The sequence below is a fragment of the Emys orbicularis genome, chromosome 4 (assembly GCF_028017835.1).
Source record: "Emys orbicularis isolate rEmyOrb1 chromosome 4, rEmyOrb1.hap1, whole genome shotgun sequence".
Lineage (NCBI taxonomy): Eukaryota > Metazoa > Chordata > Testudines > Emydidae > Emys > Emys orbicularis.
The window spans coordinates 125,760,140-125,772,868 of record NC_088686.1 but is presented as its reverse complement, the minus strand read 5'-3'; the positions used below and the strand labels follow the sequence as shown (position 1 = coordinate 125,772,868).

Genomic DNA, 12,729 nt, shown 5'->3' with positions numbered 1-12,729 from the left:
GAGACCATGAGTAGGTCTCCTTACATCAGTGCATGTCTGATTTCAGAACTAGCCCTGGAAGATGGGTGCCCAATTTTACACGTGTACATTGACAGTGAGGGTGGTTCCTAGCCAGCCCTGGACACTTCTTAGAGTTGGAAAGTTCTTCCTGAGATTGAATATGAATGTTTCACAGCAGTTTAAAGCCATCTTCTCTTGCTCTGCCCTAGAGGACAGGTTATAGTGACTGCTCCTCTCCCCTCTTTTCTTTTGGCAGGTCCATGGGGGAAGAAAAGCAAACAGGGCTGATACAATTCCACTTCCATCCCCTCTCGACATGCAGCGGCTGATTTTCCTCGTCTTCCTGCTGATGTACATGGTCAGTCTCTGTGGAAACACTACCATTGCAATCATTATCCACACAGACCGCTCCCTCCACACCCCCATGTACTTCTTCCTGGCCAACCTGGCCGCTCTGGAGATCTGCTACTCTTCCTGCATTGCCCCCTTTACTCTGGCCAACCTTGTGTCGGGAAGCAAGGCCACCATCTCCCTTGTGGGCTGTAGCACCCAGATGTTCTTCTTCATCTTCCTGGGAGGTTCTGAGTGCGTCCTCCTTGCCATCATGGCATACGACCGATACGTGGCGATCTGCCAACCACTGCGCTATACCCTCGTTATGAGCTGGACGGTCTGTGTGCGCCTTGTCGCTGGATCGCTGGTGCTGGGGTTCTTATTTGCTCTGCAATTTACTGTTCTGCTGTTCCACCTGCCGTTCTGTGGTACCAATGAAATCAGCCACTTCTATTGTGATGTGCTGCCCGTCTTGCGTCTGGCGTGTGGCAACACGAAGAGCCTTGAGGCCATCATTTTTGCTGCCACTATCATAACCCTGGCCACCCCCTTCCTGCTGATTTGCATCTCTTATGTCTTTATTGTGGCCACCATCCTGCAGATCCACTCTGCGTCTGGCCAGCGCCGCGCCTTCTCCACCTGCTCCTCTCACCTGACAGTTGTCCTTCTGCAATATGGCTGCTGCATCTTCATTTACTCCCACACTGGCTCCAGCTACTCCCCAGAGCAAGGCTAGGTGGTGTCTGTGGTCTACACCTTTGTGACCACTGTACTGAACCCCCTGATCTACAGCATGAGGAACAAGGAGTTGAAGGATGCTCTGAGCAGAGTGCTGAGAAGGAAAGTGCTGTCCCGAGAAAGTGACACCTTTGGGCCCTCGATCAGAGAAACAATGTAGAACTGGATGGCTCAAGCTGCTTGGGAATGGGCCATACAAGATTCCAGCTCTAGGGAACCAGTTTTGCTCTGGACCCAGGCTGTAGTGGTACAAGAAGCCCATGGTGTTGGAAAGTGAGATTATGCTGGTGCCATGAAACTTCATGTCAGTTGCATGCTAATACCAAGGAAATCTTAAAAATCCTGATTAGACATTCTCAGGCTAGTGGAAAAAGGGTAATTTTGTCAGTATTAACTTTCCCCTACATTTTATCAATAGTTCTAGTAGCTTAGGGCTTTTGACTAGAAACTTGAAATTTGGCAGGCAGATATTTGTGTTTTGCTTTCTTCACAAAATTCTGTTCAGATGTGACGGAGTTATGAGCAGCAGCAAAATCACCATGTATGCGTGCTCAGTAGGACTTGTTAGATACTTGCTCCTACTTTTCTGAACCTTCCAACTGGTCACTGAGAATGCTCCCAGACCTCGACAGTGTTTCCACACCAGTACACAGAGTGACAGAAAGGACACAGATAAAACTGCTGCTGCAGGCAATCTTAATTCTAGCATGTCCTCATTTTTGAGTAACTGACACAGAACCTTAAAAGGAGTCTTTTAACATCATTTTTCTGCATGGAGTTTCTCTACATAGAATGTAGTAAGTAGCTACCCTCTCCAGATGCGCAGGAGATGGAATCTTGGGGGAGCCCAAGAGATAGTCACTGTGCTGGAATTAGAGCTGCTCTGTAATAATTTTTGGATATTGTATGTTGATCTGGTAATTGGGATGTTTGCTGTATGAATATACTGGTTCCGTTTAATAGGAGACTGTAAGGAAAAACAAGCAGGAGAGAAACAGGATGGCTCAAGATAAGCCTCTTCTCTTCAAACACTTGAGAGTTGTTAAGAGAAAATGCCATGATGGGAAAAGGCCTGTGTGTACTGGAAATCAAAAGGACTATAGCAACTTAAAAAAGACTAAGAACTATCTCTCAAGTTAGGGGACATCAGCCTAAGATGAAGCCTCCCCTTGGGGGGTCTGAAGAAATTATACCTGTCTGGGTAACCATCAGGGGGTGGGAAGCCTATTGTGTAAGATAGACATGCATGTAAACTGTTTGCTGTTTTAAACTCATTTTTTCACAAACTGCTTTGTTCCTACTGAAAAATAAACAATACTTTGGTTTAAGAAGGTTGTTTGGTCACCCGGTAGTGGTGCAATGAATCAATGAGTCTGCAGATCCCTATGCCCAGTTGGACAATTACAGGTTGGATACACTGAAGGAGTTACGATTGGAGGAGGAAGCCAGCACTTCTTCCAAAAGTATGCTACGTTGGTGAGGAGAGGGGGTCTAGGTGGATACAAGGGGTGAAAGGAAAAGGGCTGGACAAGAGTAACAAACATGTCAATTAATAACCAACCCTGAAACAATTATCAGATGCTCCCTCCTCCGGATATCGGACCCACTCTCTTATAATCAAGAGTAAGCAGAGCACCCAAAAGAAAAGTTGGTGCAGCCGTCAGGTATCTCGGCAAGTCTTAGGAGGTTGATATGTGTCCTGTCCCTTAAGCTGACTCTTTACTATTGACATGCTGAAATAAATGTTCGGCTCACATTCAGATAAAGGACAGGCTTGATCATTGCTTGTTGGTATGGTGGCACTGACATCCTTTCAACCCTGTGTGAGCCTTTGCCTGTCTGGGCATGGATTTAACTAAGTCCCTAATAGCAGGTCTTTTCGCACCTTAGAGGCCTTTCTTACTAACTAGCTTAGTGCAACCAGTGCTCACCGTTGTGGTGCCATCTGCCCCCTTGGAGTGAAGCAGGTCCATGTGTTGCTTGAACTCTACTTCGCTTTCATCTTCTAGTGCAGGGGAGGCCAAACACATGAGGCCACAGAGTGTCTTTTCCCTCTGTGTCAGGGAGTCTCAGGGCTCCTTTCCTTGTCTCCTCATTGTCCTGACCTCAGTCTCAATCTCCAATCCAATCTCCCTGGTGGCCCCAGTACTTTGTAGGGGTACAGCTTTTCCCTCCCACCTCCACTATTAAAGCTGTGCTGGGCTGGAGGAGTACCGGCCTAGGGTGAGTTCCTTTGGGCAGTTGGTTGCTTTGGAGTCCCTTCACGCTCAGTGCAACTCTGGCCTATTCCTGATCCCAGACATGTCTACACACTAGGCTGACACTTCCCCTACTCAGAATGCCTTCCCAGCCAAACACAGCCTCTCCCTCATCCCTTCCATGCTGCCTCCTTCCCTTTACTCAGCCCCTTCCTCCTCACTCAGCCCCCTCCCCTCCATGCTGGGAGTCATTATGACCTCACTCAGCCCCCCATCCTTCTCAGACAGCTAGAGAAGACCCACTGAGCCCTCTCTATTCTATTCCTATCCATAGTTCCCACCCCCCAAGGCTTACGCTGTGCCCCTCACATTGCCTTGTGCAACCTAGGGTTGCTCTTGAACTCTGTCTCACATGTTTAGCGTAGGAAAATGGAAGACCCTGCATTGGTTGACAGGACAACATGGGGGAGGCAGGAAAACCCTGAGGCAGCTTGTGTGTGGAAAAGGGAAAGTGTGAAGGAGGGATGCAGGGAGGGAAGGCCCTGAGGCAGTGGGATGGAGTGCGTATCTCACACAGACTCTGTAAGGGTTAATGTGGGCCTGAGGGGTCCATTAGGGTACCTGGCTGCATCTGGAGTGCAAGCCAGTCTTAACTGAACAAGAGACTCAGCTGGGCCAGAGTAGGCTGGTTTATAAACCAGGAAGTTTGCAGCAGAATGGAGCTGCAGGGAGAGAATCTGCAGTCACTTCCTTGGAGCAGAGAGGAGGGGAGGTGAAAAGCCAGGAGGAGAATAGCCCCAGGGTTATAGGCCTAGAAGAAGGGTCAACTTCACAACTTGAGAAGTACCGTGGGGAAAGGAAGCCTGAGAGGGCTCAGTAGGAAGAAGCCCAAGGAAACAGCAGCAAGGGGTAGGTCTGTACAGACTGTGGCTGCTTGTCATAGGGTCCCTGGGCTGGAACCCAGTGTAGAGGGTGGGCCTGGGTTCTTCTACCAGCCATTGGGAAGTGGCCTGGGAGTGTTGGAGACACCAACTGGACGGCTGGTCCGGAGAGACTTTGTGACCTCGGAAGGGGAGGACACAGTGACCTGGCCGGAGGGCAGAGTCATGATGAGGGAGCACCCAGACTCGTGAAGAGAGAGAGAGAGCGGGGTTGGCAGCTTGAATAGCTGATGGAAGAGGGCACCCTACCTGTAAAGAGCTGATCCCCGGAGCGGCCAGGTAGAAGCATCTATCGCGGTGAATGAACCCCTTCACAGGCGGTTATAGGGGGACGGCATGAAGGAGCCAGGGGAGACCCTGAGGGCATTAGGCGGGTGGGTATTATGAGGGACACTGAGGGGATTACAGCGGTGATGGTGTGAAGAGTTAAAAGCAGGAGCTGCTGCATCTGGAACTTTAATTTAGGTAGCATGGGTAACAACCGCAGTGTAGACACAGTGGCCTGGGGTTCAGAACAGGCTAGCAACATGTGTATGTATCCAGGGTCCCTGGTGGGCTTGTACTCAGGTTGTTAGCCCATGTGGAAGACTGTGCCATCATGTCTACACTGCCATTGTTACCTGTGCTTGCTAGATTAATGCTACCATGGGTATGCCCACCTATGCTACCATCACACTTTCACTTATAGTGTAGACATATCCTAAAGAACAAATGCTCTGTAGCTGGGGGCTGTATCCATTCCTATCTTGTGGGGATTGGCACAGGGGGGGAGCTGTCATGCCCAGTCACCAGCGGGATCCCAGTTTACTGTAACCAGCTGGCAGCCCTGAGATTGGCTCTCTCTCCTTGTTCTCAAACAGGAACTACAGCGAAGGTGTAGCAGACTCACTCCTGGGGCTGTGGCTCCTGGGATTGGTAACTGCTGGTCTCCCATATTAATATTAGATAATATTCTTCATTCCTTTTCTGGTTTTGTCTTCGACCCAGTGGCTCAGCTGAGATGGTGCTAATATACAGGATGACGGGGGCATTTTTTGGTTTTCCCTTCCTGTCATTGTTTCTCTATCTTCCTCGGTGATTTATTTCCCCCATTCACACTCTCTCTGTTTTTTTTAAATAATCAATAAATAGTACATTACAAAAGACACAGGAACAGAAACTGTTACACAGGATAATGAAAGATGGGTGAGTGATACTTGCCTGCTTCCTAGGACAGGAATACTAAGGGCTGTGAAGTACTCAAACATTAATGCTACACAATGGAAAGGGTGAGATTTGAGCTCATAGTCTGCAACCCAGTCATGCCCTGTGCCAAAGGGTATTCTGATAGGGAAAGGTTCAAGCTCTCTCATTAGCAGTACTTCTATACTACAATGAGTGAGGCACAACAGCCTTTTCAATTTAGGGACTGTCCCACAAAAATCAGGACAGATGACAGCCATACATTCAGTTCACATGTGAAGGTTTTCTTCACAGACAGTAGCACAAAGAGAAAGACACCACATCATTGACCTGCAGCAACCTGGCGCACGTGAGATCTGAATGAGACTGCCTTCCAGGAGGCTACTTGATATTTAAGCAAGGATCCAGGGAGGAAGGCAATTGGAGAATTGAAAACGTTCATATCAAGGGTCAGTAGGGTGGCCACCAAAACATGAGGTGTTTCATTCCTTCATAACAAGTACACCAAACTGTTGTGTCCGGTCAGCCATGTTTCCTGTTATCAGAGTGACAGAGAGAGATGGACGCACTGTTGTAGTTGTGTTGGTCCCAGGATATGAGACAAGCTGGGTGAGGTAACATCTTCAGGTGACCTGAAGCAGAGCTCTGTGTTGCTCAAAAGCTTGTCTCTTTCACCACCAGAAGTTGGTCTAATAAAAGATATTACCTCACCCACCTTGTGCCCCCAGAGAGAGATGGAGTTTAACAAAGCAGGAGTGAAGATGTGGGGAAGGTTTATAAAAATCACTGTAGCTCTAGCTGGAAGGGGTGAAAGAGCTCCATAGCAGCCATGTCTCAGGGGTGAGGTGGGGGAAGTGTGACTTTGTGGCTCATGTCTATCTCCATAAAATTTGGCTTTGGGTCTTAAAGCCTCTGCCATTAAGCATGTTGGCAGTGAGACAAACACAAGAGAAGGTGGGGGTTTTTTGGTGGGATCCACAAGTGAAAACAATTTGGCTCTGCACCCACAGCAAGGATGATACAGCGAGGTTATACAAATATAGGTAGGGAGCATTTGTGAACATATCTGAATCATTCCATGGATTCTGAGTTCTGAGCCCTTTCCCATCAAGTTTGCTGGGGAGGGATGGATCTGGCATTCTGGTTGTGGCCAGTCACGTTTTATTAGATTATCCTTGAAAACTCTTCCAACTCAACTCAATGGGACTTATAGAACCAATTGTCTCTCCACTGGGGACAATCTGATATAAGTTTAACTTTGTTGTGAAAGTTAGTCATAGTGTAAGGATAGATAGGACTGCTACATCATCCAGTCTGCCCTTCTATATATTACACGCCATCAATGTCACCTAGTCACCCCCACACTAAACTCAACAACCAAAATGAGACCAAAGCATTACAGCCCCACAGGAGACTAGACTGTTACATGCCACAGGCAGAGAATAGGAGGGACCCAGGTGCACCAGTGTCCAAGGCCCCTGCAATGGCAGGGAAATGATTAAGTGAGATAGACCCAGATAATCCTGGCAAGTGACGCATAGCTGCAGAGGAAGGCAAAACCCGTCCCATAGTCACTGCCAATCTGACCTGGGGGAAAATTCCTTGCTGACCCCACATCTGATGATCAGCTAGATCCTGAGCATATGAGTAAGAACCAGCCAACTGAGCACCTAAGAGAGAGGCTGGTCGGTGCCACCTCAGAGCCCTGTCCCACATTGTCCACTGTCCCATCTCCAGCCATGGTCATATGAGTTCCCCTCTGGGAAGCTTGAACAGTCATGTCTTAGAGTGTCACTTGTAGCCATTTGGGAATTATGTTAATTTGGTGTATGTTTTCTGAGCCCCCCTAAGAGCCCTGATTATTTTAACAAGGCCCCAAGGTTACCAATCATCAGACTGGGGAATCATCTGATTGTAAAAGTTCAGGTTTCCTAACAAAGCTCCTGGCCTACAAGTTCCAGAAGTTTTATCACCAGTTTCTGTTTGTGTTTCAGGAAGATTATGGAATAACGGACATCCTGTGATCTCCTGTTGAGGCTGCAATACACCATAAGCACATGGTGATGCTGCTGGGGACACTGGGATCTTAGCAGAGATGAAGCCTTTGAAACCCTGGTGAGTCAACCTGTTATGACCAGCGGTGAGTTAGACACTTGTCTACCAGCCCTTCTGTGCTATTGTAATGATAGCAGCTGTACAGCTGTCTTTCAAGCTGGATTTGATGCCTCACTAAGCCAAACTGAGGACTTTTGTCTGCCTAAAGAACAACCGTCGGGGACAGGGATGTGATGACCATTCACAAGCACTGGAAAGGTGTAAATACCATGGAGGAAGCAGAATTGCTGGAATGGGATGGGAGAGAGTGAAAGCAAAAGTTCAGCTTCCCACATGATGTTTCCAGACAGGTTCATAGGCCCAGAGCCTCAAATATATTTAGATTCCTAGCTTCCACCAAAATCAAATACCTGGTCCTTAGCCTGGGGAATAGTCTCCTACAGGAAAGGCTGAAAGCCCGCATTGTTAGCATTATTAGACCACCCCTGCTTAATATACTGTAGAGAAGAATCCTGCACTGTGTGAGAATCAGGGGCGCAACCAGAATTTTCCTAAGGAGGGGGCCCAGGGAGAGGACCAGTCTCCAGTAGAATGACTGTCCCGGGGTGGAGAAGAAAGTGGGGCTCAGAGTGCTGCATGGGCACAGCTCAGCATGGTGCATAGGTGACACAGGGCAGAGCCAGCTGCAGGCAGGTTTGTGGGGCTGCAGCCATGGAAGGAGGCACTGGGACATGCCAAGCCTGGGCCCCCAGGTCAGGGCAGGGTGAGCTCCATGAGCGCAGGGGAAGGTCCTCTGCAGCCCCACACGGCCCCAGGGCTCCTGCTCCCTGTGAAAAGCCCCATTATCTGGGCTGCTGCCCCGCCTGGGGTAGGGGGCTCAGGGAATTGCCAGGGCTTTGCCTCCTAGCCCATAACACCAGTTGTCTGGCAGCAGCTCCCGCATTGGGCAGGGATGTGGGTGCTCCAGCCTGTTACCGCCTGTGTGGGTAATGGGTGCCCTGGCCACAGGTCTGTCCCATGCTACTGTCTCGGAAATGGCCAGGAGGGGAAGTAGTGGCTTCTGGATCTCTGGCATCTCAAGAGACTCACATTGGGTGGATTCCTGTTCTCCCATTGTTTCTGTTGACTCATAGATGCCTGTGGTTTTATCATAGCACTTGTCCCACTCATATGATCTGGGAGCGTTGGTCCAGCCTTTTCTGTATCTTTCCAAAGGCTAGATCCACATTGGAATGCCCTACTGCAGATCTGGTAGATCTTGGGCAGAGAAGCTGTAATAACTTACTTGCATCCTCTGATTATTTGCCATTTTCATTCTGCAGTTCCCCAAGACTCCTGGTCTGCTGGTGAAAGGCTCTCTAGCCCATTTGCAATGCCCCAAGACCACCATTCCTCAGATAAGTGCTCACTGAATTAATATATAGAGAGATAAACAGATGATATATTAAAAGAATGTTATTATGTTTGCAAAGTTATGTACTCAAAAGTTAGGAATTACTAGAATTAAGAATTGCCTGTCCAGCCCCATCTCCTCCCTTTGTGCGTATGCCCAGAATTTTCAGAAGGGCTCAGCATTCACAGCTTGCTCCCTATTTTCAAAATAGCTCATCACATCTATCTAATCTATCTATCTAAAATAAAAGTTTAGAATCTGGAGCAAGGATGGCAGTGATTCTTCTATGGCAGCGATTCTCAATTTATTTCCCAGCACAACCCCATTTTAATGAATTGTTTCCTTCCAGGAACCCAGGACGGTGCATAGCAAAATGGAATCATCCTTGCATCATGACCTTACATGCACCATACATGTGAGGTCATGCTGTACGGAGCAAAACAGCATCTTCTGCACACTAGAGATCACCACATCCTGACCATGCCACTGCTGATGGCACAACCTCATTTGAGGTCACGACCCACAGTTTGGGAACTGCTGACCTATGGAATTTCCACAAACTGGTCCAATTTTGTACCTAAACATGGCTGCCTTCAAAGCAGAGTATTCAGTATTGAAGGAGGTATCTGGAGGGGCTTTGGAAAAATCAAAGCACTCAAGTCAAGGGTCAATTTGGTGCTAACCAAAATTTCAATAATTTTATCATTTCCTGAAGAATACAACCTCAATTAACTGGATCCACTGCTGTCATAAAAGGTATCTGAGTGACAGAAATGACATTTAACAAAGTAGAAGACAAAAGAGAAACTGTGGGGAAAGTTTGTAAAATTTTTGTAGCTGTGCATGAGCCACAAAAATTTGGATTTGGATCTCAAAATCCCTCACATTTAAAAGGGTTGACAATTGGGCAAACACAGTACAAGTTTGGGACAGGAGACTCCAAGTGAGAGTGTCGTAGTCCTAAACCTACACAGAAGGACATCAACAGGATAATAAAAGTTTGTGTGCGTTGGTAAGAAGCATGGACCATAGGGGCCCAAGTGGATGAATCTCTGCTGTTCTCATCTGAGGGTTTGTTCCAGCCTATTATATAGACGGAGATGATTTATGAATTTTAGATCTGGATCCTTCTTTGGATTCCGTATCCCAAGTCCCATCCCCATGAAAGTTCAGAATGGGTGTGAGATCTGAAGTTTTGGTTCTTGAACAGATCAACCCTGAGAACGGTTCCAGTTCCTCTTACAGAAATTGGGAGACCTTCCAGGTCTTTCCAATGGATTTAGTTGGATGTCAATTCAAACTTCGTCTTTAGTGAAACTTCTCAGTTCCTCTCTCTCACCTGTAATTTCCTAAACTCTCACTTGTAGGCATCTGAGAATATTGTTAATTTATGTGTGTGTGTTTCATGTCCCAAAAGAGTCCTATCTAGTTTAACAAGGCCCCAAAGATTACCAATCATCAGACAAGGTATTTGCCCAACAAAAAAATCAGGTTCCCTAATAAATCCCTAGGCCTGCAAGCTTTTATCACCAGTTTCTGTTTGTGTTTCAGCAAGCTAAAGTAATTACTGAGAGAGCAGGAAGTCCAGTAGAGGTGCTGGGCAGTGATGCACTAGAGAGAAGCACAAGGAGATGTTGTGAGGGACACTGGGATCTTAGCAGAGATGAAGCATTTGAAACACATGTGAACCAATCCATTATGACACCCAGGGCCGGTGCAAGGATGTTTCGTGCCCTAGGCGAAACTTCCACCTTGTGCTCTCCTCCCTCCCCGAGCCCTGCGGCAGCTCCCCGCCCCCCCCCAGCCCTGAGGCGCCCCCCTGTAGCAGCTCCCCACCCCCGCCACCCTGAGGCGCCCCCCCCCGCGGCAGTTCCCCACCCCAGCTCACCTCTGCTCCGCCCCCTCCCCGAGCCCTGCGGCAGCTCCCCACCTCCCCCTCCGCCCTGAGGCCCCCCCGCGGCAGCTCCCCACCCCCCTCCGCCCTGAGGCGCCCCCCGTGGCAGCTCCCCCCCACCCGGGGAGCCGTGCGGCAGCTCCCCACCCCAGCTCACCTCTGCTCCGCCTCCTCCCTGAGCACGCCGTCGCTGCTCCACTTCTACTGCCTCCCAGGCTTGCGGCGCCAATCAGCTGTTTGGCACCACAAGCCTGGGAGGGAGAGAAGCAGAGCGGGGTGGCGTGCTCAGGGGAGGAGGCGGAGTGGAGGTGATCTGGGGTGGGGAGCGGTTCCCCTGTGTGCCCCCCCTTACTTGCTGCAGGCGGCCCTCCCTGCGCCCCCCCTGCCCCAGCTCCCTCCGCCGAAATGACGATGACGACCAGGGCAGCCGAAGATCTGGCTGCCGCGGTCGCCGCCAAAGAAAATGCTGCCCCCCAAATGCTAGCACCCTAGGCGACCGCCTAGGTTGCCTAATGGCTTGCACCAGCCCTGATGACACCTGTGACCGTCTGCCAGCTCTTCATTGCTATTGTAGTAATAGCAGCTGCATAACTGTCTTTCAGAGTGGTTTTGACACTTCACTAAACCAAACAGAGGATTTTGTTTGCCTAAAGAACATCTATTGTGGGGGGGAACAGAATGACCAGTACAGGAAAAGTGTAAATGCCAAGGGGACAGGGGAATTGCTGGAATGGGATGGCATAAAGTGAAAGGAAAAGTTCAGCTCAACACCAGGTAATGTTTCCTCCCAGTGCCTGTGGAATAGTCTCCTACAGGAAAGGCTGGAGATTTTTAGGACCAGATTGGAGAAATATACAATAGGGAAATTCCTACACTAGCTGTAGAAATGGACAAGATCCCCATAATCACTAATGTGACTATCTGTACACATTTTGATCCTGTAAAGTGGCTATATAAATACTAAATATTATGTTGAGAGGAATAAGGAGAGAGGGGGTTAGGCCAGGAAAAGGGCAAAATTTGTAAGGTACTTTGTGAAAATTTTAAAACAAATCAAAGGTTGGGGTGTGATCTGTAAGGGGGAAGTATCCCAGTGCAGTATCTGATCAACTACACACCCCAGGCCTGTTAAAAACAAAACAAAATGAGAAAGAACATGAAGGGGGAAAATATTTCAGCTGTTTATGTAGGGCCTACAATGATCTTTGCCATGCTGCTGTCCCCAAAGAACAAGGGAAGTCAGATGCTAAGAGAAGTAGAACAGGGAGGGACTTCAGGCAGTGAGAGCACTGGGAGGATGGGAGAAAGGAATTCCTTGAATGGACTGGGAAGGCAGTGTGTGGGTGGGGAGGTCAGTCCCTGAGAAAGTTAGGAGGGCAGTGTGTGTGTGGAGGGAGGGAGGTCAGAATCTGAGGTGATTAGGAGGGCACTGTGTGTGTGAGGTCAGTGTGACGGGTTGCCACCTGATTTACTAGGATACCACTGATCCCACCTGTTCTGCCAGCCTGGGCCCCCTTTACCCTGTCTTGCTGAGCCAGGCTCTTAAGCCTCCTCTAGCACACACACAGGCAGGGCCACACCCAACTGCAGAAAGACACAGACACTGAGGCCTGGTCTACACTACGATTTTAGGTCGAATTTAGCAGCATTACCTCGATTTAACCCTGCACCCGTACACATGATGAAGCCCTTTTTTTCGACTTAAAGGGCTCTTAAAATCGATTTCTTTACTCCACCCCCGACGAGGGAATTAGCGCTGAAATTGGCCTTGCCGGGTCGAATTTGGGGTAGTGTGGATGCAATTTGACGGTATTGGCCTCCGGGAGCTATCCTAGTGTGCTCCATTGTGACCGCTCTGGACAGCACTCTCAACTCTGATGCACTGGCCAGTTAGATAGGAAAAGGCCCGCAAACTTTTGAATCTCATTTCCTGTTTGGCCAGCGTGGCAAGGTGCAGGTGAGTGCAGATCTCATCAGCAGAGGTTACCATGATGG

At 48.9% G+C, this 12,729-nt stretch overlaps 1 protein-coding gene across 1 annotated transcript; it reads left to right on the top strand.

Moving 5' to 3' along the window:
* Positions 1-316: 316 nt before the first annotated feature.
* On the top strand, positions 317-1,069 carry LOC135878726 (olfactory receptor 10V1-like). The gene has a single exon (XM_065404458.1). It carries the CDS (start codon positions 317-319, stop codon positions 1,067-1,069), a length of 753 nt encoding a protein of 250 aa, XP_065260530.1.
* The last annotated feature ends 11,660 nt before the right edge of the window (positions 1,070-12,729 follow it).